This window comes from Delphinus delphis, chromosome 1 (assembly GCF_949987515.2).
Source record: "Delphinus delphis chromosome 1, mDelDel1.2, whole genome shotgun sequence".
NCBI classification, from domain to species: domain Eukaryota; kingdom Metazoa; phylum Chordata; class Mammalia; order Artiodactyla; family Delphinidae; genus Delphinus; species Delphinus delphis.
Genome location: NC_082683.1, coordinates 7,850,415 through 7,877,356, shown reverse-complemented (window position 1 = coordinate 7,877,356; position 26,942 = coordinate 7,850,415). Strand labels below are relative to the sequence as shown.

The following is a 26,942-nucleotide window of genomic DNA, read 5'->3' as shown; positions in this document are numbered from 1 at the left end:
TTCAGTAGTTGTGGCACACGGGCTTCAGTAGTTGTGGCACACGGGCTTCAGTAGTTGTGGCTCGCAGGTTTTAGAGCGCAGGCTCAGTAGTTGTGGCACACGGGCTTAGTTGCTCCGCGGCATGTGTGATCTTCCTGGACCAGGGCTTGAACCCGTGTCTCCTGCATTGGCAGGCGGGTTCTTAACCACTGCGCCACCAGGGAAGCCCTGTATTCTGCATTTTTAAACGAACTCCAGCCCTCGGACCAGGCCTTGGGTTCAGAGCCCAGCCCCTCTCACAAGCTTGGTGACCCTGAGCAAGTCAGAACCCCTCCAAGATTCAGTTCCCTCATTTATAAAGTGGGGATCATAGGACCAGCCTCGCAGAGCAGTTGTGAGGTTTAAATTGCCTCACATAAGTGTTTAAGAAGCAGTAACAATTATTTCCCAGGTAGCGTCTGTGCTTTTTACCTTGCAAGGTATCTCACTTTAAAGCAGCTGCTTCCCAGGCTGAAAGAGCATTATTCCAGTGACACGTGCAGAATACCCTAACCCATTAGGATCTGAAGAGAGAGGTCCAGGGCTGAGGTATTATGTTACAGAAAATGGATGTACACTGACCTTCTGAACAACACAGGTTTGAAGTGCACGGGTCCACTTGCACAAGGAGTTTTCTCAGTACTAAATGCTACAGCACTACACGATACGCGGTGGGTCGAATCTTTGTGTGCCAAACCACACACTTGGAAGGCCCACTATAAATTACACGCAGATTTTCAACTGCGGGAGGGGGACAGTGGGGATCAGCACCCCTACCCACCCACCTCTTTTTCAAGGGTCAACTGTGATTGGTTGGGACTATTTTCACAGGATGAAGAGCTGGCATGTAAACTGGCCACTAGGTGTCAGCATTGCGCCGAGAAGGCCCTCTTGCCCCTTGGTTAACACTGAGCGCTGACTTGCTCCTGGCTGTGCCCTAGGTGCCCTGCCCTCGGAGGTGGGTGCTGTTACCCCCATTTTACATATGAGGGAAAAGTATCCCAGAGGTGAAAGGACTTTGTCAGAGGTTGAACTGCTAGGAGGTGGTAGAGCCCAGATTTGATTATGAGCAGCCTGGCTTCTGAGTCCACAGTCTTATCCTCTTCTCGTCCCACTGCCCTCACCATAAATAAGGCAAGGACACTGCAGGTTTCCTGAGCCCCTTCCAGCTGCATTAAATAGGGTACCATAAATGTTTAATCATTTATTTTCCCTAAATTTGCACTGTAAAATGCTGATTCAGAACTCCATCTCCATCGGCTGTTATATGTATTCTAGGAGCTCATGAGGTCAGGACTTTCAAATTCTCTCACCACTAAACAAATGGTTCCCAGCATGGTGCTTGGCACATAGTAGGTGTACAGTAAATCTGCCAATGAGTAATGCATCGTACACATTGAGCAGTAAGATAGTCTGATGATTAAGTGCATGGATTCTGGCACCAGATTGCTGGGGCTCAATTTTCAGTTCTGCAGGAGCTATGTGATCTTGGACAAGTTACTTCACATCCTTGGGCTTCATCTGTAAATTGGGGATAATGGTAGTACCTACTTCAGAGGCTGTTGTATTAAATGAGTAAACTTAAAATAGTGCCTGGGGGCTTCCCTGGTGGCGCAGAGGTTGAGAGTCCGCCTGCCGATGCAGGGGACACGGCTTCGTGCCTCGGTCCGGGAAGATCCCACATGCCACGGAGTGGCTAGGCCCGTGAGCCATGGCCGCCAAGCCTGCACGTCCCGAGCCTGTGCTCCGCAATGGGAGAGGCCGCAACATTGAGAGGCCCGTGTACCGCAAAAACAACAACAAAAAAAACAAAAAACAGTGCCTGGGAGCTTCTCTGGTGGCACAGAGGTTAAGAATCCGCCTGCCAAGGCAGGGGACACGGGTTTGATCCCTGGTCCAGGAAGATCCCATGTGCCACGGAGCAGCTAAACCTGTGCACTGCAACTACTGAGCCCACGCGTCTAGAGCCTGTGCCACCACACAGAGAAGCCCGCGCACTGCAACGAAGCGTAGCCCCTGCTTGCTGCAACTAGAGAAAAGCCCACGTGCAGCAAGCAACAAAGACTCAACGCAGCCAAAAAAGAAAAAAATAAAATAAATTAAAAAAAAAAAAGACAGTGCCTGGCACACACTCTGTTAGCTATTATTATATTCTTATATATTCCATAAATACTGTATGAGGCCCTCAGGAAAACCCCCAAATAGGGCCAGAGTTCCCAACTTCCCCATGTAACAAATTGTCCTTTTCCAGGGACGCATACGTGGCAGATTATATTTGGGGGAAAAAAAAAATCTCCTGACCCACGTGCTCTTCTAGAACTTTGCCACTCTGCCATCAAGAGGTAAAGCCTAATACTCCTTCCCTTGAATTTGGAGAGCTTATGACTCACTTGTAACTGATATAATGTGGCTGAAATAATGTTGTGTAACATCCATGGCTAGGTCTTAAAAGGCAATGTGGTATCCATTTTGTTAGCTGGAACACTCCCCTTTGGAGCCCTGGGCCACCAAGTGAGACGTTTGCCTAGGCTAAGGCCACGTGGTGAGGCCGCCGTGCACCTTTCCAGCTGGTAGCCCTAGCTAAGGTCCCAGCCAGCATCAACCGCCCTATGAATGAAGGAGACAGACACCTCCAAGTGATCCCAGCCATGGAATCACCCCCAACTTTCAACTCTTAGCTGAGGCTCCAAGACATGGTGGAACAGAGCCAAGCTGTCGCTCCTGTACCAACTTCCTGACTCTCAGAATTAGGAGAATGATAAAGATGGTGGTTATATCACACCACTGAGTTTGCGGTGGTTTGTTACTGGAACAGCACATCTATTACTAAACAGCGAACGTGTCTGTGCTAACATACATACTAAACATAGTATATACATCCTGACGGTCTCTCTACCCCTCCTAAAAAGATGGCTCCACATGTGCCTCAAAGAAATGTAACACCTGTAAACCCCCTGCCTAAAACCTCTGCTGAGAGGTCCTGTCTGCTCCCTTGCCTGATCCATATGTCTTAACTCCACTGTGTCTCAAATGGAAGCAGAAAGAAAGCAGAAAGATAATAGGCCCACAGTCTCTGCCAAGGGAGGCCCTTTGCTGGAATGGCCACCAGACTGTCCCTGTGGCAGTTAGGCTGGACAGGACCTGGCTGGGGGCAGAACCCGTCCGTGGCCACCTCTATCCACTTTCAGAATTGTTTGACCACCTCCCCTTCAGCAGGAAGTAATAGTCAACCTTAAATAGTATTCACTGTGTGGCAGACATTAATTTTTCAAATAAGTCACGGGATGTAAAGTTCCAAAGGCATGAAATCGTATATATAGTAAAAAAAAAACTCCCTGTCAAGGACCTAGGCAAAGGACGGTTATATTCTTTTAGCGATAAAGGAGCTTCCGTTTATTTTGCCCTGTGCCATAACGGCCTCACCTGGTTGCTCATTAGAAATACAGAATGTGGGGCCCCACCCCAGACCTGCTGACTCAGAATCTGCCTTTTTTTCCCAAGATCCACCTCCTGGCAGGGTGGTGGTGAAGGGGTTATGGTGGTAGTGTATTCAGTTAAGATCTGTCTGTTGTTACTTGAGCACACAGAGGAGCCCTGCCAGGAACTTTTTGAGGGCCGGTTTCCAAAGTGAATTCACCAGTGAGTGCTGAGAAGTAACATTTGGTTTCTAACTCTCAGCAACTCTCTTAACTGCTTCAGGGACAGGCACACCTGAAGTGGTAATAATAATAATTACCACTTAAGTAGGTGCTTATTATGTGTCAAGCGTCAGTCTGTTTTTACTAGGTGAATATTCAAAATAACCTTAAGGAAGCAGGTACGATGATTATCCCCATTTTACAAATGAGAAGACTGAGGCCAGATAAGAGTAAATAATTTGCCCAAAGTCATAAGCCTGTACACCCACCCCTTGACTACCTCTCCTCACCCTTCCCTCCAGAGTTAATCATTACCTAACTTTGCTGTTCCTGGTACTATTATTGAGGTCTTTTCTTTTTTTTTTTTAAAGAAAACAAAGAGGAAAATATTTAAGAAGGCTAAATAAAGGAAGGAAATAAACTAATTCAAATGTAATGAAACCGGGTGCACATCGTTCTACCAATGAGGATATGGCTCAGTGTGGATAAGGTGAGAATATTTAAGAATCTGGAGAAGAAGCATAAATATAATTTTTTTCTTTTTTTTAAAATTTTTATTAAATAAAGGCAAAAGGGAATTCAGCTGCATGATACAAAGACTCCAGTTTGATCAAATTCCACAAAAACCTTTCCCACCTATGTGAGAAGAGCTCTGTCTCCCTAACCCACGGGGGACACGCGGGAAACACCGCCTCAGGGAGCTGGCTCTCGAGGTCGCGCACACGCTCAATTTCTGCTCCATCCCAAGAGGCGAGGGCAGAGGATGCGATGGTTCTCACAGATCTACTTTACAAATAAACTCGGGTTGACTCTTCAGAGGAGTCTCTTACGACACTTTATTTTCAAAGATCTGAGAAGAAAGTAGGGCAAAGGGCCATGTAAGCAGTGCTGTGTGGCAAGTGGAATGTACCGGTCTGTGGAGTCGTGGCGCGTTTAACAGAATCTCATCAGGCATTGTATGAAGACGAGGACACGCTGCCACCGTGGCCTGTCCAGTTGGTGTGGATAAACTGTCCTGGCTTGTTCAAGAGTTCATAGGTGTGAGCCCCAAAGTAATCGCGCTGAGCCTAGAAAACAAGAAATGGGTTGGTTATAGGACAGACGCAGGCACATGACCCGAGGTACCACCCAGGTTCATGTTCATCGCCTACTCCAAAAGCTCACCTGGATTAGGTTGGCTGGCAGCATCTTGTGTCTGTATCCATCGTAGAAGGAAAGAGCAGTGGTGAAGCAGGGCATGGGAATGCCTGTCTGGACACCAGTACTGACTGCCCGCCGCCAGGAGTCCTGAGCAAAAAAGTAAAGCCAAAGACTAGTGATTAGCTCAAAGAAAAGACAACAGATTTTCATGCATAAATGAAAAAGCAGACCCCCCAGAGCAAAACTCACTAAGACAGAATTCCCGTACTACCCAGCTCTGGGCTACATACCTGGCAGTTTTCCACAGCTGACTTAAAGAAGTCATCTAGTAGTAGGTTCTGAAGTCCTGGGTTTCGATCAAATGCATCTTTTATCTTTCCTAGGAATACACTGAAATAATCAAGAGGGAAAAAAATCAATGAATCTTAACTAGCGGGCTGAACACCTGGCAGAAAGCAGGGGAAGTAAGTTGGAAGCTGACAGATACCCTCGCGAGGTACGAAGGCACCTGTCCCCCCATCCCCACCAGCTCGCTGGACGTGCCGTGAATACAGACAGCCCAGGTCCCGAGAGGTGAGGGCCAAGGGCACAACCATGCTCACAGAACTACTTTAGATGGGGAAGGATGGACACTCGAGTTAGAATAACTGACGTGCAGGAAGAAAGTGAGATATGACACCTAAACCTGCCTGGTTGCCAGCGTCCCAGCGAGAGGACTCACTGTACCAGTTCCAGGGAAACCGTCCCCGAGAGCGCCCTAAGACCACAGCGCTCCCGCACGGCAGGTGGCAGGTGCCCCGACCACTCACCTCCTGATGATGCAGCCCCCCCTCCACATCAGGGCAATGCCACCATAGTTGAGGGTCCAGCCAAATTCAGTGGCTGCCTGTCTTAGCAGCATAAAGCCCTGAGCATAAGAGATGATCTTGGAAGCATAGAGGGCCTAAAGGAGGGCACAAAGACTCATCAGAACTGCGGCTGGCCCACGGCTGCCTAATCCCCGCCCTGCCCCGCCCGCCACACACACCCCCTCCCCTGCCCCCCGCCACCGCAGTGCAGCTCTAACGAGGACACGGTTTAGGAAAGGCTGCATATCAGATCAATGGGCAAGGCTGGACAGACCCCACGTCCTCCCTGTGGCCTCGGGGTGTTCTCCCCGCCAGTCCCATCCCGCTGCCACTGCGGGGCGGCACCCCACCTTTCGAATGTCCTCCAGGAATGATTTCTTATCTCCTTCGAACTGGACCTTTTGAGGCCCCTTCAGCTTTTGGCTGGCTTGAATCCTCTCGTCCTTCAGAGATGATAAGCATCGAGCAAAGACCGCTTCTCCTACGTGGGGGGAGGGGGAGATAACAAGTCACCACAACTCACAGGCAGAACCCGAGGAGGAGCGCACACGAGCCAGAGAAGATGAGGGAAAAGAGCAATGCAGCACGATTTCCAGTTTTACCACGAGCGCAAAGTCTCAACCTTCGGCCGCAAAGCTAACCTGCATCAGAAAGAACTTTCATAAAAAGCTCTAACGGTTAATTTGAAAATGAAAACTCCAAGTCAGTCTCCAACATGAATACACATATTCAACCTCAAAGATCACCATGAACTTCAAAGGGGAATTTTAAGGGGAAAAAACGAAGAGCAAAACCACTATCATTAAGAATTACTCCGTGTTGGTCCTCCAGTAAAATTTCAGTTTCATTTGCGAGGACTTTAATTTATAAATGGTCACCAAAGACTTCATTTCTTTTCTTTTGAAGCACTAATACTCATCACTTTGAAACGAGTACACTGAGACTTCTCCCTTCAAAAAACTCCATTTTCTAATTCTTACAGTTTAGTTTTTGCTATGTCCATGGTCACCATTACAGTTTCACAATTTTACTTCATTTGAATAAAAAATATTTCAATATTTTTTGGGGGTGGGGGCTGTGCTGCGCAGCATGTGGGATCTTAGTTCCCCGACCAGGGCTTGGACCCTCATCTCTGTACTGGAAGGCGGATTCCTAACCACTGGACCACCAGGGAAGTCCCCAATATGGTATTTTAATATTAAGATATTAGTATCTTAAAAATTATCACTTATACATGCTTGCCCAGTTGACACTTTATATAATTAGAATAAATTAACCATTTTTTCCCCCAACAGACAGAATGAAGTAAAACCTTTGGGAACTAACAGAGGACTTTATTTCTGAGGAAAGGGTTCTGGCCATAAACTTGAGAGCAGGTGTCTCCCTGTCCTTGTCCTTGCCCGGCTCTCTGGGCGCCTGCAGTGCACACACAGGATGACTTAGCATTCTTAGGCGGAAGCTTCAGAAGACAAAAAGCAGGAAGAGGCGAGTGTGGCGTAACCCTCCGGGGGTTACCTAAAGATTAGCTGGAAGACTCATTTCCCCGTCAGTTCAACAAACAAGAATGGCACGCAGCCAGGGAGGAAGCCTGACTTCAGCTGGAAGGTAGGGTACAAAGTCTCCGAAGGTAGGGTACAAAGTCTCCGAAACAAGAGAGTAGGATTCTTTTTGAGGCAGTGATGAATAAACTGCTCCCAGTTACTGTCCCCTTGGGCCCCCGCCCAGGGTAGCGCTCAGATTAGCTAAAAAGCAGTCAACTTCCTTCTCTGTAGAGCTGGACTAAGCAAACTGCTTCCCTCCTTACTGTGCCTGCAACTACCCAGTCCACTGTAAACACAGTCAGGCATAATTAACAGGAAACCAAAGGCAGGAGGAGACTAGAGAGGGAAAGGCAACCTATGTCTGGAAGAGTCAACAAGAAAACTTGTTTTATTACTGCAGGGGGAACCATTCTGCCAGGAGCAAAGATCAGCCTTCATTAAGCAGACCAGGAGCCTCCATTCTCCTTTTCCAATCTTGACAGAATGTATCTATTTTATTCTTAAAGAACCATCACGTAGTTTTGTTAATCCCCTTATTATTTTTGTTTTATTTCTGCTTTTTATTATTTCCTTCTCTCTACAACTTTTTGAGTTCGATGCTTAGCTCATTAAGACAAGATAAAAAACATAGATGGGAAGGATATACACTCACTTCAGGACAGTAGTTTTCTTCTAAAAGAAAAAGGGGAAGGAACTTAGGAAAAGAATATTAAAGGACTGGAAATGCTTAGGTAATATTTTATTCCTCAAATATCTGAGGAAAAAACCTCAGCAAAATAGTAATAAATGTTGAGTACATAAACTTTTATTATTCTGTGAACTTTTGTATGAAAAATTCCATTACAGTTAGCTTCCCTATTAGAAAGATCTTAGGTCATTGACTATAATTTAATCCCTAATGTTAAAACGATCCCCAAAGTCAAACTGGCTAAGACAGGTAGTAACTTCTGAATTTATCTCAAAGCTCACATGCTTGACAGAAGGATTGTAAAGAAGAGATTCAACAGCAGCTCCAGCCTCTCTCACACCGTCAACTTATTCAAGGGCAGAAAGAGCAGACCACACTCAGAAAGCCGACTAGGGTTGAAGAGATTCTCTGAGAGATCTGGTAACTCTTAGTTGCCAGAAAGACACCAGGGTCAAAACAGTGAGATGAAAAGGTTCAATCCAAAGCTGAGTGTTACCGATGAGGGTGACGGGGACGCCATACTCCAGGGCAGAGATGGCGGTCCACTTCCCGGTGCCCTTCTGCCCCGCGCTGTCCCTGATCTTTGGCAGCAGGTGTTCGCCATCAGTATCTTGGAACCTGAGAATATTGGCTGTGATCTCAATCAGGAATGAGTCCAGCTCTGTCTTATTCCATTCCTCAAAGGCCTGTGTGCAGGATGTGAAAGAAAACAATGTGGGAGAACCTAGGATTATACCGGAGATGCTCCCTTAACTGATTCATCCCTTTCCCATGTAAATATTGACCGATGCTCACAGCCTGCTCAACCCCTGAGGCTACCAGGCTCCTCTGCAGGACACCCGAACACTTCTGCCACCAGCTGAGTTTTATGCTAACCAACAGTCAGCTGCTTCTGATTTCAACCTGTTCATGCTGATTATCTGGTCACCAGGCCAGTGCTTTCCTCAGAGCCAGGTGTCCCCTCACCTCGCTTGGGTTTTCGTACAGTCACTTTCCTTGATCACCCGATCTAGAGCAGCCTCTTCCTCCCGTTTACTTTTCTTTATAATAGTGATCACGAACAAGTTTTATATATTTAGTCATTACTGTCTATCTTTCCAAGGTCCATGAGGGCAGGGACTTTGTTTCTTCCACTAATATATCCCCAACATACAACAGTGCCCGGCACTCATATTATATAAACCAATTAAATATGAACACAAAAAGAAAAGCAATGTTTCTATGAAAAGTAAGTCAAACTGTTTTGGAAAGAACAATAAAGGCAAGTTAGTGAAACAAAATAAGTGGGGATGATGCAATTTTTTTTTTTTTTTGGCCACACCGCATGGCTTGTGGGATCTTAGTTCCCCAACCAGGGGTTGAACCCAGGCCCTTGGCAGTGAGAGTGCAGAGTCCTAACCACTGGACCACCAGGGAATTCCCAACACAAATTTTAAAATTAGGAGGGAAAAGAATGTAAAAAATCTGGAAGGATTCTGCACTGTGTGCCTCGAAAGTGTCTTTAAATCATGTTCCACTTGAAATAACTGAAACTACAAACTCTAGATGATAAGAAAGTTGATTAGAATGCTAATCAGCAGAGCCACACTTAAAAGAAGGACCTGGCTCTCCATGAAATGATGGGGGATTGAACGTACCTTCCTATATTTTCAGTTAAAATAAATGTTTGCCTAGTTAATGATGCTGAAGTATTTACAGAAAACAGTACAAATGTCTGCAGTTTACTGTGAAGTGTATTTTTTAAAAAAGATAAAACTAATAGACGAATGGACGATATTCGACAAAGCAAGCAGAGTAAAATGTTAATGGTAGAATCTAGGTTGTGTGTATGTAACTGATCACTGTCCAATTCTTTCAATTTTGTTGTATGTTTGAACATTTTCATAATAACATGTTGGGGGAAATGCTTATGTTTCCCAACTTTGACTACCCTTTTTTGAATAGCTGTCTAACAGCCAGTCCCACCTGGATCAGAAAAGCGAGCTTCTGCTGCACCTCCCACATGGGACCAACGGAGGATCAAACGAGACCAGGCAATTAAGTGACACAGGCCTGACACAGTCAGGGTCCCTGAGTGGGAGAGAGGATTACACCAAGAGTCTCTGGGAACTTCTGGCTTAGTGACTGGCTATCAGATTTTATGGTCCTGTTACTGAGAGCTTCCCTTAGATTAGGCTGAGTCCATCCAGGCCACCAGAATGACCAAGGGAAAAAGAATGAGGAAGGACTTATCGTCACCAGCAAAGCCTTCTCACCTGAGCAGCGCTTCCCCCGCCCAGGGCCCAGGACTCACCTTTGCCATCTCCTTGTGCTCCATGCCCAGGACGTCTTTCATCAGGTGGTAGGCCTCGCAGATGAGCTGCATGTCTCCGTACTCTATCCCGTTGTGCACCATCTTCACAAAGTGTCCTGCCCCCTCGTCCCCCACCTGTTAGAGCCACAAGCGCCAAGAGGCCTTCAGGGAGCCAGGAAACACACCAGAGAAGTCCACATCCAGTTCTTTGGCAAGGCTCCCTCCCCATACAAAAAAATAACAAATACGAACAAATATTTACAGTATTTTCAAAAGAAGAATCATCATATAACAACTCAACACAAGCTTCAATCCAGCACGATGCTATTGTAAACTAACTCCAAATTCATTCCTTTAAAGGTTTTTCAAAATCCCCAAATTCACTGTGAAGTACCCACAGGTCTTTAGCCTACATTTTCCATTCTTTCTCATTGTTATTAAAAGTAACTCCCCACTCCCCAGCCCCCTCCCACAAGTAAAAGGAGTCTTCTTTTCCCTGGTTATTTTTCTAGCAACCGCAGGTGAAAAGAAGCTAATTAAGTCACTTGTACTTCAAACAATATATAAATGTACTGTAGTTGTAATGGCCACCGAGAGATAAAATGACCTCAGATGCAAGGTCTGCCCTTGTAAGCCCAGAAATGTGTTCTTGCCAGGGTCCCACAACTGACAAGGTACTGATTTCTAATAAAGCTGGCAAGATGTATAAAATCAGAATACCAGTCTGTGAATTGATGACGAGAAATTTAACTATGTATCTTAATGGTTACAAGTGTCAGTCTGATCAACACATCCTGTCCCTGTGGACAAGCTACTTGGGAAGCCAGATTATCTGAAAACTGGTTGGAGGGCAAGGAGTCAGAACAAGGAGAGTTCTGCAGTCAGACACTCCCGTCACCATGACAGGGATATGCCTGCCGGTGGACCAGTGCTGGCAGCACTGCTGGGGTGGATGCTGTCACACTGCCACCCTGACATAGAGACTTCCTCTATCTATGTTTCCATTGCTGGCCTACCCTTTCTGATTTTTTTTTTTTTTTAATTTATTTTGGCTGTGTTGGCTCCTCGTTGCTGTGCGCGGGCTTTCTCTAGTTGCGGTGAGCAGGGGCTACTCTTCGTTGTGGTGCACGGGCTTCTCATTGCGGTGGCTTCTCTTGCTGCGGAGCACGGGCTCTAGGCGCGCGGGCTTCAGTAGTTGTGGCTCGCGAGCTCTAGAGCGCAGGCTCAGTAGCTGTGGCACACAGGCTTAGCTGCTCTGCGCCATGTGGGATCTTCCCGGGCCAGGGCTCGAACCCATGTCCCCTGCATTGGCAGGCAGACTCCTAACCACCGTGCCACCAAGGAAGTCCCCCCTTTCTGATTTTGACACTTTCTTTGGCCATGAAGTAACATGGCCAATAATACCTTGCTGCACCCCTTCCTTCCTGTAACTTCAAAACTGAGCTAAGGGGTGCCTGCTTTTAGTATCTATACCAGTTTTTTCTTTTCAGTAACCTAAGAGTAAGGTCAACAGGAGTTGATCAAGATACACAGGCAAGTACTGTTAATTTCCTCATGATTTATGTCCTAAATGTATCTAAAAAGAAGTTACTGTCACTGTACTTTTTTTTTTTTTTTTACTGCAGCAGTGTATTGTTAAGGAACAAAAGCTCCCTTCCCAATCCTTCACACTAGTGAGAAAGTTACTCAGTCTTCTAAATCACAGCACCAGCGTCTCTCAGCGCTAAGCAGGTTCTGACTGAACTCAGTGACCACTGGTTAAAATGTAAGGAGCGGCTTAGTCACCAGGCACTGTGAGGCCTGGGGGGAGGACTCCCCTCATCCCCCATGGGCCCAAGTCCTCATTTCTTCTCTACCTTTTATCTCATATAAAGCAAAACTAACATCATAAAAATGGCACGTAGAATAAAATTCAAGGGGCTCAGGAGCTAAAGAGAACTTGGAGGTCATCCAGTCCAACCCCCATATTTGACAGGTGAGAAAACTGAAGCCCATGGAAGAAAATGACTTGCCTAATGTCACACTGCTAGTCAATGGAGAGCCAGAAAGACAACTCAGGTCTCCCCTGCCTAGTGTTGTTTTTTTCATCCATGGGATGGACTAAGGCTGTAACAAGGGATAAAATTTATTTTACCAGCAACACAAAATATACGGAGGGAAAGAATTTGCCTCGGCCTCCTTCACATTCAGTGAGGGCAAAGAGCTGCAGCTTACTCTGTTCTAAGCACAGAATACCTACCCCAGGGAGCAAACTCCACTTTTGATTCTGACATTCTCTCTCTCTCTTTTCTTTTCCTCCCCTACCCCCTTGACATTCTTTCTTTCTTGTTCTTTTTGGTTTTTTTGGCCACGCCATGCGGCTTGGGGGATCTTAGTTCCTCAAGCAGGGATTGAACCCAGGCCACGGCGGTGAGAGTGCAGAGTCCTAACCACTGGACCACCAGGCAACTCCCTTGACATCCTCTCTTTAGCCATGAAGTAACATGACGAAGAAAATCTTACTTCACCTCATCCTTCCTGTTCCTCTTTTTCTTTTTCTTTTTTTTTTGCGGTACGCGGGCCTCTCACTGTTGTGGCCTCTCCCGTTGCGGAGCACAGGCTCCGGACGCGCAGGCTCAGTGGCCATGGCTCACGGGCCCAGCCGCTCCGCGGCACGTGGGATCTTGCCAGACCGGGGCACGAACCCGCGTCCCCTGAATTGGCAGGCGTACTCTCAACCACTGCACCACCAGGGAAGCCCTTCCTGTTCCTTTTTTAAGGAATCCATATTTTAGATGAACTGACAAGGGCTGCTTTTAATACCAACCTCCAGTTAAGATACAAGGACATGTACAACTGATGCATTTTCGGCATTGTCTGTGCTAGCGACGTAAACATTGAGGAGCTTATGTCACAAAGCAAACCGCTGGGACCATGGTGATCCTTGCTCTGCCCCTGGTCATGTCAGTGCCCGTGGCGCCAACTGGCTTCAGGGGGGCCCACAACGTACCCAGTCACAGCAGGGTTCTCCAGTCCCCACTTTTGCGGCGATGCCCTGGAAGATGGCCTTGATGTGGGGCCTGTAGGAAGGAAGTGGGTGGTTCAGCTGCTGACAGGGGGCCTGGGTCTCCACGAAATTCTCAAGGACTCCCCCCCGCCCCCCAATTGTTTCCTTTCTAGCGGTCGGTGGAAGTGCCCACAAAAAAGTAATGAATAAGCTAAGTCCTCAAGGTAAATCAGTCAGCGGCTGCGGACTATCTGATTCGAGACAGGAGACAAAAAGGCTGGGTGAGAGGGTCAGCAAAGCCCCAGAAGACATTTCTATCGCACTATCAGAAGAAGCTGTGATTCCAAGCCATTCCTGTAGCGACTGCTTCTATCAGTCTGGATGTATGTTATCAAGCACAGCAGGATTCTGGACAGAAGGAACCATGCAACGTTTCCAAGAGCTACATTCCTTATCATCCAGAGAAAAAGCAACTGTTGTTCATTCCTTCCCCGCCTCCCCTAGGCGCACAGAGTAACTCCTGACGCTGTTCCCTACTGTTCTCCTCACTTTTGACCAATAAAGCCTTCTTCACAAAAAGGTTTTGGTAAAGACACAAAACTTGACAGGGCTGCAAAGTGAACGCTCAGGAGGAGGGGGCTGGGGTAGCTTTTAGAGCTTCCCTGAACTTTGACTGATTGTTTCAGGTAAAAGTACCACTTCTGCTTCTAACAGGTCAGTGTGAGAAAATGTACTAATGAGAACTAGAGCACCTCTGTATGGCAGACTTCTTCATGTGTATTGTCTGCATTTGTAACAGCCCACTTAGCGGTACCCCAAAATAAATATTTTTAAGTTTCTGAGAAGCAGGAAGGCCTTTATTTCTAGACTTTAACATACTGAAGAGAATCCCCAGACTTAATCATTAGGGAGGTAATTAAAAGACTAATCTTCCCCAGTCAACCCCTCACCTTTGGGGATTAGGTTTGATCACTCCTTACTTTAATGCCTAATATAAGTCTAGAATATTCGGAAACCAAACTCACTCGGAAAAGCGCGTTGCCTTCCCACGTCTCCCTCACAAGGATCCTTCCTTTTCTATTTCTTTCTCTTCTGCTCCATCTCTCTATCATTCTCTATCTGGCTTTCTCTCTTCCTGCAGTCTCAACAGCGGTGTTTCCTTCAGTCTACATTATGTGTAATTAATCACTTGCATCTTTTCATTTTAATCCTCTATCCCGCTCATCACCCACAGCCTATGCCTTATACAGCCCTCCTGCTACATCATCACCAAAGCATCCCCCCTTCTGCGGCCAACCCTTCCTCTTATACACAACACAGTGAGCAGTGTAAAATTCGTTTCTTCCCCAGTCAAATAAAAATTGTCCACCTCATTCCCTGGGACGAAAGAGGCCCTGTCTGACTTTGCCATTACTCACAATGATTAAATACACCGTGTATGAGTTGAAGAGGCAGACCTTACTCCTAAGTCCAGACAGTGCACAGGACATTATCTGAGCTGCCTCATTAAAGCCTCTGAACCCTTGAAGCCTATTTAGAACTTCCATTATTGGTACTAGAGGAAATAACAGAAGAAAAAAGGAAAGGAGGAACAGGCACACACGTTATGTCAAAGCAAAAAAATGTATACATAAAAGAAATATTTCCAGCATCTCCCATCTCCAACACTCAAACTGCACAGAGGAGATCGGGTGGCAGAACTGCTCACAGCTCACCCGTTCTCTCACCTTGCGTCCCTGTGTCGACGCAAGGGTGGTGCCTTTGGTACTCACCAAGCCTCTTTGTTTCCTCCTGGCATAAGTGATGGGCCATACCGGGCCCCATCCTCTCCACCACTAACTCCACTCCCCACAAACAAGATTCCCTTGGCCTTGAGGTCTCGACACCGTCTCTACATGAGAGAAAAAGAATTTCGTCATGCTTCCCTAAAATCAGTTTCTCCCACTGAATGAGAAGAGGTACAAGACAGGTATGGAGATCCCACATTTGACTTAAATGACCCAAGGATCCACTAATAACCTGGTCATTCAGGAAATTTAATCCCCTTTCTGACTTACTAATCCCCTCTGTTTGGGAATTAAAAAAAAAAAAATCCATGGAAGTTTAATATGGCTACCCTGTCCTCAAAGGGAAATAATAAAGCTAAACACACATTCTCATTTTACAGGAAATGACCTTGTACACGAGACCATCAGCACAGTGGTGCTCACCCACATTGCACACTGATGTATCACGGAGTGGCTGGACAGGAAGGGAAGATTAAGCATAAACACCCAGCCTGCTGTATCTAAGCAGCAGTCATTCTTTTCAGTTACGTGTGTGACTAATGAGCATCTCATCCATCAGGTATGTCTTAATGGCCAATCCCAAAAGAGCACCACAGAAGGACGTCTACTCTTCTGTCACATGTGCAATGCTGGTACTTTTTTCTAGAATGTTCTCAGAACCTGGAAGAATGTGGACTGAAAAATGCTTACCGTGGTATCCCTATATTCAGAATTTCCTCCATCGATGATGATGTCACCAGTGTCCAACAAGGGTACCTGTAACCAGACACCAGCATTAAGGCGGACCAAAAAAATAAAAGACAAAAATAAACATACCTTGACCAATTAAAGCAAACAAGAAGTTATCCCAAATAAACCCTGTCTGAAAGTATACATATATTATTTAATCTTCAACAATCCTCTCTGGGGCTAGAGCTAGACCCTATTTAAAAGCTCAGGGCTAGCAAACCCAGTCAGAACTCTCCACAACCGAAATAATCCTTTTTAACTAAGATTTTTACAACGAACAAAACCTACTTGGAAAATTTTGTGTTTCCAATGTGTACCACCTGCCTGATATTTATTCCCAGATTGGATTAGCTCTAAAAGACCTATAAAATCTCTGCCTAGAACAGAGTAGGGGTCCAGTAAATATCAAATGGTTTTGTGTATGAATAAACAATTTGATCACCACCACTTGGAGATGGCAGCAAGAGACCAAGCCTTGAACAAGAGTATCTTCCTACGCCACACCAGTCAGGCTGGCTTTATTACTGTATTCATTATTCAGTCTCCCCCAACAAGGCTCCAGGTAACATTACTTAATACTGTCCTATGCTGAAGAGTACTCTACCATTTTTCAGTCCATTCTGTCTGTAGCTGACCATAGGCAGCTTGGCATCTTACTACACAAAGTCTGGTGTGTCCTTTATCACAACGTTCTTCCTTTCTAGGTCTTTTTTTTTTAACGGTAGCATACTGGTTACAAATTCCTCTCCCTGTAGAAACAACCCCACTGGTAACATTACTCCTCTGGGAAAGAAATGTTCATCCCTTTCCTTTGTTTATTGTTACAACACTTCTCACAACAAAACATTTCTTCCAAATGGCTAATGCCTTGGTTTTTTCAGAGCTGATACTGTAGAACTGTTTTTCAGTATCGATGGGGTTGGCCAAAAAGTTCTTTCAATTAATGAATACGTTGTTTAATAAAGTTCTTGGTGAAGATGAAAAATGTCTTTGCAGGGCACTGGCAATGAGGTTGTTTCCGTTTACTGATGGTGAGGGCAATCCTCCTGGTTAATACAGTGTGATCTTCCCCCAGAGGTATGTTGAGGAAAGGGGCCCTAGAGGCGTCCCCCCAGAAGCTTACAGCAACAGCGCTTTGACCAGGAGGTGCCGGGCACGCTCCCTGGGGAAAAGGCAGCTGTCCCTTCGGCCCCTCCTCTCCCACAGACACCCCAGTGGAGGAGTGGCCATCAGGCCTCCGGTGAGAACAAGCTGGGGAGAGTACAGATGGCGGTGACCACGAACAAATGGGTCCACTATCCCCTGGCCCTGAGGTGGCAGAAAGCCTAAATAAGGGGTCAGACTACAATGTGTCAAAGAACCAAGATCAGCACCTCTGTGACACAAACGCCCCCTCAGCTGATGATCAGGGACCAGAACTGCACAGAGGCAGCCACCTACCACAGCACGGCCAGCACCACCCAGGTGCCTACTTTCTTCTTCCAAAAAAAGATACATTTGCTAGGACTCCCTAGGGGGATCTCTTGTCATTTATATTAAATGATACAGCAATTTGAGAATTGTTGCTTTATAGGAATACTGAGAAAAATGAAATCTATTTCTAAATTTGGACAGTAAGGGTTAATAGTGACTAGCACTACACATTCATAATACACAATCAAAACTGTAAGTTTTTTTTTTCGAATATCAAAGATAGAGCTCACTGAGATTACTACTGTTTCTATTCTGGTTGATAATGAATTCATGGACGTGTCTCTTGCTGTCCTCAGAATTTTATATACTGACAATTACTACCACTTGAGGGTATGTTTTTACTTAACTGGTGCCAGTCAAGTTAACCAACACTGAGACTTTTAAGCAACATTTTGTCAGAACTGAGCAGATCATACCCAAAAATTGAAAAGGGACAAAATTTCTTAAGCAAAAAGAAGTGAGGGACTCCTCGGGGGATCCAGTGGTTAAGAATCCGCCTTCCAATGCAGGGGATGTGGGTTCGATCCCTGGTCGGAGAGCTAAGATCCCACATACTGCGAGGCAACTAAGCCTGCACGCTCTATAGCCTGCGCGCCAGAATGGGAGAGACCCGACGCGGCCAAAAAAAAAAAAAAGAAGTGAAATAGCTAAAGGAAGGGAACGAGAGACGTTCTGTCACACGAGTAGCAGCGGGGAGAGAGCTGGCCTCACCAGTTTTTCAATGAAATCATCGACGGCCTGACCAGCCTTCACAAGCAGAATGATCCGCCGAGGCTTCTTCAGCTTGGAGACCATCTCCTCCAAGGAGTGAGCACCAACCACCTTGGTGCCCTTCGCCTCATTGGCCAAGAACTCGTCAACTTTGGAGACTGTCCTATTAAAAGCACAGACCTAGAAGGACAAAAGGCCTGATCAGGAGATCTGGGACATACAAGACCTTCAGACTGAGGACCAAGTGACAATGGAATGTCTATGCAGCCCAAGGTTTTGGGGAGGTAGGACCCTGATTCTACCTTTTCCCCACTCAAGTGCTGACTGATCACCATAAAGTTAATTTTAATAGGATGAAAAGGCAAAGAACTTTGACATAGGCAAATGTCAACTGCCCAAAACTTATCAGGCTGGATAAGAGTCTGTCGCTATTTGGTTAGGACTCAAATCTGGGAACAAGCTAGTTCCAGACTGTTATCTTCTGTCACTGATAATCCTGTATCTAAGCCAGTTTAGTATTCACACCCGAACGTTTCACCAGATCCCATTAGGCAATAAAGTCAGAAATCTATACTCCCAGCGGGACCTCTCCTTCTTAGGATACCGACAGGTTTATTCAAGGCTGCAGAACTGACGGAACCTGCAGATACATTTAGCAGGACTCTCCTTCCTCAGAGAGCTGTGGAGCTGCCCCTCCCACACCCACATGCAAAGTGGTGCTTCTCAATCTCTTGCAAAAACGTCCTAAGCAGCAACAGGGCACATATAAAGAGAACCATGTTCCACGTTATATGGGTTCTTCGGAATCAGAACGGTCACCAGCACTCAGACTAAGGCAACAAGAATCCGTAAGGGAAGAGTGTGCCCCTCCTAACTTACCACAAAGCCGTGGTCGTTCATGTTCAAAATTAAGTTCTGGCCCATGACAGCCAATCCAATCAGCGCAATATCCGCTCTAAAAGACGGGGAAAGGAACAAAGGAAACCGTCAGCTTCACTTAATTCATTCCAAGTCAGAAACCCTGAGCTTTCTAGCTTTTGCTGTGATTGATAACACGTCTTAACTTTCCTCTAACCCCCTCCTCCCTTTTGCACTTTAGACCCCGGGCTTGCAGCCTTCCGTGAAACTCGAGGCGGGCCACCCCGCTCTGCCACTTAACGGGTCCTCATGTTCTCGTGGGCCAACCAAGAGGGGGCCCGCAGGAGGGGGTCCACGGCACTAAGCCTCTTCTGCGCTCTATCCGAGCTGCTGACGACTCGTTCCAGGCCTCCCGTCTCCCACAGCCGGACCGTCCAGCAGCCCAGGCTTCCCGCGGCCACGCCTGTCCCCTCCCCTCGCGCCCTTCCTAGGAACCAGATCCGCCTGCGCCGCCGCGAGGGGCAGAGGGGCTGGGTCCGAGAAAAGGCGAGGCCGCGGGGCTGGCTCGGGGTCTGGCGGCTCCCTGGAGGGCCGGGGCTCCAGGCGCCACGAGGCCGGGCTCAGAAGACCCCCGGGGCGAGGCGACGTCTGGGGCGACTCCGGCCTCCGCGTCGGCCCTCGGAAAGTTCCCCGGCCGCCCGCGGGCGGCCACTCACTGGGCCATGGCGGCGGCGGCGGCAGAGCAGGCTGGACCGAGGAGAACCGGCGAACAGCGAGCCGCAGCGCGGACTACCGGGACTGAATTTTTCTCCGGCTCGCCTCCCGAGGCCCAGGCCGCGGCTTTCCAGCGCCGGCCAATCGCAAGGAAGGGGCGGAGCCACGCGGCCACGCCATTGGTCCGCCCCGGCGCCTGTTAGACCACCCGAGGCAAATGGGCCCGCCCACCCCTAGGGCTGGCTCAGGAGAGCGCCGAGCACATCGATGCCATCTCCCCAGAGAGCGCGGGGGCGTGGCGCAGGCGCGGGACGAGGGGAAAGGCGGCGGGGGCCGGGCTCTGGCTCGGGGCAAAGGGCGCGTAGGGCCTGGGCTGTGCTGCGCGGCTCGGTGCGGAAGGGTGGTGGCTCACGTCGGGCCGCGCTTTCTAATGTAGCGGGCACTTGACCGCCTGTTGTCCAAGGGTCCATCACTCTTTCCTCCCGTCGCTGCGGTGCACTCTGGGGTTGACGCGTGAAATTGACCCACCCGGGCAGGGTCCGAGGTGTATTCTTGTCCGTGGTCACGTGTGATGGGTGCCAGGAAATGTTGCTCCTCACCACGACCTTGTGTGGGACACCTTTTTCCAGGTGGAGAAACAGGCGCAGAGAGAGCAGGCGGGGAATGTCCTTGCTGGGGGCGATGGGGCCCGGCTTTGGAGGTCGTGTCACTGAACCCCTTCCCGTACAGCTGAGGAACCAGAGGCGCCGTGCTGGTGAATGGCGGTCCAGGGCATTAAATACGCATCTCCCACGTGCACGGTCCACAGTGCACGAGGCATCTTAACTCTCAGCCCTGAACCCTGCCGCCTCCAGTGCAGATGCTTGTGAACAAAGCTTAGCTCCTCCAGTGCGTTTTAGGCTTTTTGCTTTTGTGAATGCTTCATGTCACCTAACAGTGCCTTGCACATAGTAAGTGCTCAACACATGTTACATTACTACAGTCACTGCAGCTAGTTAATGGCTAGTTAGTGGCCCAGTTGTGACTGATTCAAGGCCAAAGCTATTTCCATTACACCAATTGCACAGGTTACTTTGTAACATAGGTTCTAACAGATTCCGTTATAACTTCCATGTAAGCAAATGTCCCACTATAGCCGGGTTTTTTGTGTGTTAATTAAATCACAATATTTTTTAAGTGCAATTGTGGAATCTTACTCTGAAATTTAAAAGCGATGTCACAGTCCACTTTATCTAGTATGTAAGTATTCTACATTAGGGTTTCTCCACTAGAGACATTCTTTATGCAATTTGTTCTTTTCCTTGAGTTGCTTCCACATTTGCCTGTTTTGCACCAGCCAGACCTTACACTCCTGAGGGTATAGTTTTTCTTTTCTTTTTTATACTCCCATTGCCTGGCCCGACACTCATGAGCTGTGGATGACTCACTGCACAGATACCCGGGGCGGGGGGGTGGGCAAGCTTAGCACAGAACTTCCTCCTGTGGGCAAGGGAGGTCCCTGCCCCATGGGTTCCGTCCTTCACTTCTCTTGCGTCTGCTGCATGCAGAAATGTACAGCTATAAGCAAGCCTAATATTTATTTTAAAGCTGTAAGCGAGGTGCCCAGCTGCCCTCAGCACTTCCCTGAATGGGAAAGTGAGTAGGGAGATGTGAACTGATAAGCCAGGCAAGCCAGAGAGCAGGAGCTGACTGCCACCGCGAGCCCTGCACTGAGACCTGGGCCTTAATCCCAACTCTACCAAAACAGGGCACTCGGTAGCTTTGGATGAACCAGGCTGGCAGGAATCTTGGAGCTCTCCCACCCCGGTGTCCCCAAACTCCAGTGTGCAAGGAGGCTTATTAAATGTGAATTCTGATACCACAGGTCTGGGATAGGCCAGATGTGCATTTTATCAGGACCCCCCCCAGGTGATTCTGAGTGCTGGAGGAAACAATTCTCAAAGGGTAGTCAGGGGGCTTCCCTGGTGGCGCAGTGGTTAAGAATCCACCTGCCAATGCAGGGGACACGGGTTCGAGCCCTGGTCCTGGAAGATCCCACATGATGCAGAGCAACCAAACCCGTGTGCCACAACTACTGAGCCCGCGCACCTAGAGCCTGTGCTCCGCAACAACAGAAGCCACCGCAGTGAGAAGCCTGTGCACTGCAACGAAGAATAACCCACCCTCACCGCAACTAGAGAAAACCCGCACACAACAACGAAGACCCAATGCAGCCAAAAATAAATACATTTTTTTTTTTTTTAAAAAAAGGGGGTGGTCAGGACCTCTGGAAGCCCCTGCAGGGGAAGTGGAGACAAAGCTACTTCCATGGTACCAGTAAGACATTATTTGCCTTCTTCATTCTCCTTCTCTCACAAGAGTACAGTGGAGTTTTCCAGAGACTACATCACATGTGATACGGAACAGATCAAATGTAGCAGATAAGAGAATCCAGCTGTCTTAAGCTGTAGGACATTAGAGAGATTTACAAAATTGTCAAACAATTCCACTCATCTCGCTGCATTTCCTTTTGTTTTGGGAAACTGTTATTCCAAAGTTTCTGTTTTAACTTTTAAAATGGTAAATAATCATAGACATAACTCACATAAACAAAAGCTGGGTCCTCAATAATTTTTAAGTGTGTAAAGGGGTCCTGACATCAACCAGGTTTGAGAGCCACTGATCTAGCCCAACTCATATTTTAGGGATGAGGAAATTGGGGCTCAGAGAGCCATGACCTGCTGAGTCACATAGTGACAGACACTAGACTACCTTGTGGGATGGATTGGATGCTCTCCAAGTCCCTCTCAATAAAACCTGGGATTGGGAGACAGCCTCACTGGCCGGATAGTACGTTGTCCCAGAAGTCACATCAGATGGCTTCTCAAATGATCTGGAGTGTTTTTCTTGGAAGCTGCTTGCTGGAGAGGGAAGAGCAATGGGTTTTGGTGTCAACGCTGGCCTTAGCGGGCTCCAGTTCCATTTCTTTCTAACTGTGCAACTGGGGCAAGTTATCGAATCTCAGAGTTTCCTCATGTGTGAAACAGGAATGACAAAGATCTCACAGGGTAGCTCTAGGGTTAAATGAAGCCAGTGGGACTTGTGTCTAGTACTTAGTACTCATACATTAGTTTCTACCTTTTTTTATGAAAGGGACTCAGAAAGGAGAGACATAAACTATAGTGGAAAATAGGACTGACAAAAAATTTCTCCCAGCTTCCTTGTGAAAGCTTCTGGGGAGAGAGAGGTAGAAGAACACATTTGCAGCTTCTTGCCATGTTCCTGAGTAGTTCCCATAGATCAAGCTCAGCTGGTGCAAAAATGGTCCGTTACTTGAATTGTTTGCTGTTGGAAAAATTCCCACTTGACAACACGTGCATGCATTTCACAATATCTATCTTCCTGATGCAAACACATCATCCCAGGCGTCTTCTCCTCTTCCCCATAGTCATGACCTCTGTTCTACACCCCTTTAGGGCACCAGCACATCCTATTAAGAGTGCTTTTTTCTCCCCAGAGGATCCCAAAACAGTGTCTGGGAACATGCGCTCAGTCTGAGCTTGGTCCACAGGGCTGACCGATGTGACCAACTTGACCAGAGTGGTGAAACAGCCCTTTCTCTGCTAGATCTCCAGCCCAGATGATACATTTTACTTTCAAATGCAAGCACCACAGTCCCTTTTTTCACAATACACAACAGTGTGAGACAAGGACTCACCTCTGTCCTCTTCCCTTAGGCTATGTTACAGACACTGAATTACTTTCCGGTTCCACAACAGGGCCTGGGTCACTGTTTTGCCTGCTGTTGTCCTTGTTACCTCCCACTGCCTTGCAGTCCTGGCTCACAGTTTCCTCTCTTTTCCCAGGATGACTTGGACGCCTCCCCCGATGTGCCCACAGCAGTGGGCTTGTCGCTGCCTTCGTTTCTATCTCCCTCACTGTCCCATCAATCCGAAAGGACAGGGACCATGTCTATCTCCTTCCTAAGTGTATTTCTATCACCTTCCCATGCTCTGCACATAACAGATGGCCACTAACTGTTGCTGTCCAATGACAGTTTTGTAAAAGGGGCACCATTCAAGCCAGTTGGTCTGGGACAGTCCTTGTTCACACCTGTCTTCTTGCATAGTTTTAATAGCAATCCTTTTCACTCTCAAAATTGTTCTGGCTTGAATGATAAATTATGTTGGTATGCTAGTTTAAAATGGTATTATTTCTTCGTAGTATTGTACTTAAAGAAAAAAGATTTATTGAAGTATAATTTATATGCCAACGATTTCATACATTATAAAAGTGTACAGTTGGATGATTTTTAGTTAATTTATACTGCTGTGTAACCATCACCGCAATCATTTTTTTTTTTTTTGCGGTACGCGGGCCTCTCACTATTGTGGCCTCTCCCGTTGCGGAGCACAGGCTCCGGACGCGCAGGCCCAGCAGCCACGGCTCACGGGCCCAGCCGCTCCGCGGCATGTGGGATCCTCCCGGACCGGGACGCGAACCCGCGTCCCCTGCATCGGCAGGCGGACTCTCAACCACTGCGCCACCAGGGAAGTCCCATAATCCTTTTTAGAATACTTGCATCACCCCAAAAGTTTCCAACACGCCAAAAGTGCCTGTTTGTAGTCAATCTCTGCTCCCACCCCAGCCCTAGAAACCTGTGATCTATTTAATGTCTGCACAGTTTTGCTTACTCCTAGAAATAAATGGAATAATATGTAATTTTTGTGTCTGGCTTCTTTCACTTAGCATAATGTTTTTGAGGCTTATCCATATCATTGTATTTATGAGTAGTACATTCCTTTCTATTGCTGAGTCATATTTCATTGTGCATAATTTTGTTTATCCTTTTATCTGTTGGCTATTTGGATTGTTCTAGGTTGGGCATTAAAATATAATTGTTTTGAACATTTATGCACAAATCATTGTGTGGGCATATGTTTTCATTTCTCTTGGGTAGATACTTGGGAGTGAAATTGCTGGGTTATATGCTAAGTGTATGTTTAACTTGTTAAGAACTGCTAATCTATTTTTGAAGTGGCTATACCCTTTCCCACAAGCAGTGTACAAGGGTTCTAGTTTCTCCACATCCTCGCCAACGCTTGATACTATCTTTGTGATTACAGCCATCCTAGTGGGTGTGAAGTAGTATCTCATCGTGGTTTTAATTTGCATTTCCCTAACAAGGTTGAACACATTTTCAAGTGCTTACTAGCTACTCACATATCTTCTTTGGTGAGACCTCCATTCAGATCTTTTGCTTGTCCACTGAAAATAAATATTAGAATAGACTTATATTTATAGAAAAGTTGCTCAGTTCAGAAAGTTCCCTTATATAGCCCTCACCTAGTTTCCCCTATTGTTAGCAGCTTGACACTACCATGGTATATTTGTCATAACCAAGAGTTTAGTTTAACGCTATTAACTAAACTCCAGACTTATTATTACAAGTACCACTTTTCCACTAATGTACTTCTCCTGTTCTGCTTCCATCCAGAACATTATGTCATCATGTCTCTTTAGTTTCCTCTGATCTAGGAAAATTTATTGTCTTTTCTTATTTTTTATGACCTTAACAATTCTTAATTCTAGGTCCTTTGCCATTTCCATATACATTTTAGAGTCCGTTTGTTAATTTCTACACAAAATGCCCCTAGGGTTTTACAGGGAGGGTGCTGAATCTATAGATTTTGGGGAGAACTGCCATCTCCACTGATTTAGATCTTCGCTGCAGCAACATTTTGTAGTCTGAGTGTATAGGCTTTGCACTTCTTTCATTAGATGTATTCCAAAGCAACTTTTGTCTTACTGTGGATAGAACCTTCCTAATTTCATTTTCAGATTGTTCATTATTGGTATACAGAAACACCTAATATATGTATGTTGATCTTCTGTTTGGAGACTTTGTTACCTGCAATCATGTCATCTGTGAGTAAACACAATTTTACTTCTTCCTTTCCAATCTGAATGCCTTTTGTTTTCTTTGCCAATGGTAGTGGCACTTTGATTGGGGTGTTCAGTCTATTTCACGTGTAATGTATACTGTCAATATGGTTGGATATATGGGTGCCATTTTGCTATGTTTTCTACGTCTCATGTCTTCCTTGTTCCTTTGTTCTCTTTTTACTGCTCTGTTGTGTTAATTTGTACGTGTGTGTACTACCTTAATCCCTAGGTTGATTTTTTCCCCTCTAGGTTGATTTTTTAACTAAATCTTGAGTTATTTTCTTAGTGGTTGTCTAGGGATTACAATATGCATCTTTAATGTATTACAATGTACTTCAGCTTAATATTGAACATTTCTGGTAAATATAGAAACTTTACTACAATATAGCTCCATTTTCTTGCTGTCCCTTTTTGCTATTACTGTCATGTATTTTTTTAATCTGTATATTGTAAGCCCAATAATATATGTTATAATTACCAGTTCAAAGAATCTTAAATTTTTTTAAGAGAAAAAACATAAAGTGTCTTATATTTAATCATGCATTTATCATTCCAGAGATCTTCATTCTCTTTCAGAGACTGGATTTCGTAGTTCAGCCTTGTAGCAAATGAGAGAGACTCAGAATCAGAAAATGCAGAGTAGCTTCAAAGAGGGCAAACAGAGCAGCGCCTCCCCAGACGCCTGCCATCCTCCAGGGGCTAACAATCTGCAGGGCACCACCTCCCGTGTGTCCTGCTTCCCTCCCCGTATCAAAATAAGCTAATGCCTATGAAAGTTCCTTGGGAATTTCAAGTACTGTATGATTTAAGATACCATTATTAATATTACCTAATTTGAAACAAGAAACTCAGCTCAGGGAAGTTGACTTTCTCAGCTAATTAGTGGCAGAACTGAACTTTAACCCAAGTCGACTAGGGCCGAGCCCAGCACTCTTTCCTCATCAGATTAGCAGGCCATAATTATGCAAACTCACAGAGACATATTTTCACAGAGAAATTGGGTATATCTGTATGTTAGAGACATTTAGTTGGCTTTAAGTGGAAAGGTAAATTGAAATGAACTTTCAATCACTAGTTTGGGAGACCAAACAGCACTTGTAATAACTTTACAGGTAGAACTTTACACAATTGCTTTCTTCAAGATAGACTTTGTACCTCTCATAACTTTCAACTTTTCTGCAACTACTTCCTTTTTCTGTTAGGCTTGGTTACAAGGAAAACCTACTATCAGATTTTGCTGCAGGAACAAATTGATTGCTCTAGTCTGAGATTTGGCAAAGGAGAAATTATGCTGAGTCAATGTGACTAAACATCTGGACACACCCAAGTTACCACTGCAAAGCATCATTTTAGGCAAACATGTTTAAATATCTAATCAAACAGCCAATAATTCTTTCTTCTATTACTAATGGTACATGCTACACGGCCTTCTCATTTCTTTGTTAAAGTGCTAACAACCAGCAAAATATACTGCTTCCCAGCATGGTTGGAAAGCTACAGCAAACTGGCTTAAGGAGAGCAGGGCTGGGACAAAGGCAACTCTCCCCAGAGATGAATGGGGTAAAGCCAGGGCTGGCTGGGGCCAGAGCTTCA

The 26,942-nt window shown here is 46.3% G+C and overlaps 1 protein-coding gene and 1 long non-coding RNA gene across 2 annotated transcripts; one reads left to right on the top strand and one right to left on the bottom strand.

Annotated features, from left to right (window-relative positions):
* Positions 1 to 4,183: 4,183 nt before the first annotated feature.
* Positions 4,184 to 19,537, bottom strand: PGD (phosphogluconate dehydrogenase). The gene is made up of 13 exons (XM_060013963.1): positions 19,427 to 19,537; positions 18,732 to 18,807; positions 17,853 to 18,032; positions 15,630 to 15,695; positions 14,925 to 15,043; positions 13,156 to 13,225; positions 10,167 to 10,301; positions 8,370 to 8,559; positions 5,995 to 6,125; positions 5,606 to 5,739; positions 5,087 to 5,186; positions 4,821 to 4,943; positions 4,184 to 4,723 (listed from the first exon to the last, which is right to left on the bottom strand). Exons 1-13 carry the CDS (start codon positions 19,432 to 19,434, stop codon positions 4,604 to 4,606), a joined length of 1,452 nt encoding a protein of 483 aa, XP_059869946.1. The 5' UTR covers positions 19,435 to 19,537; the 3' UTR covers positions 4,184 to 4,603.
* LOC132427008 (uncharacterized) lies at positions 7,062 to 15,693 on the top strand. Its single transcript, XR_009519794.1, has 3 exons — positions 7,062 to 7,249; positions 15,320 to 15,498; positions 15,586 to 15,693. It is a non-coding gene; the product is annotated as an uncharacterized lncRNA (long non-coding RNA).
* Positions 19,538 to 26,942: the final 7,405 nt, after the last annotated feature.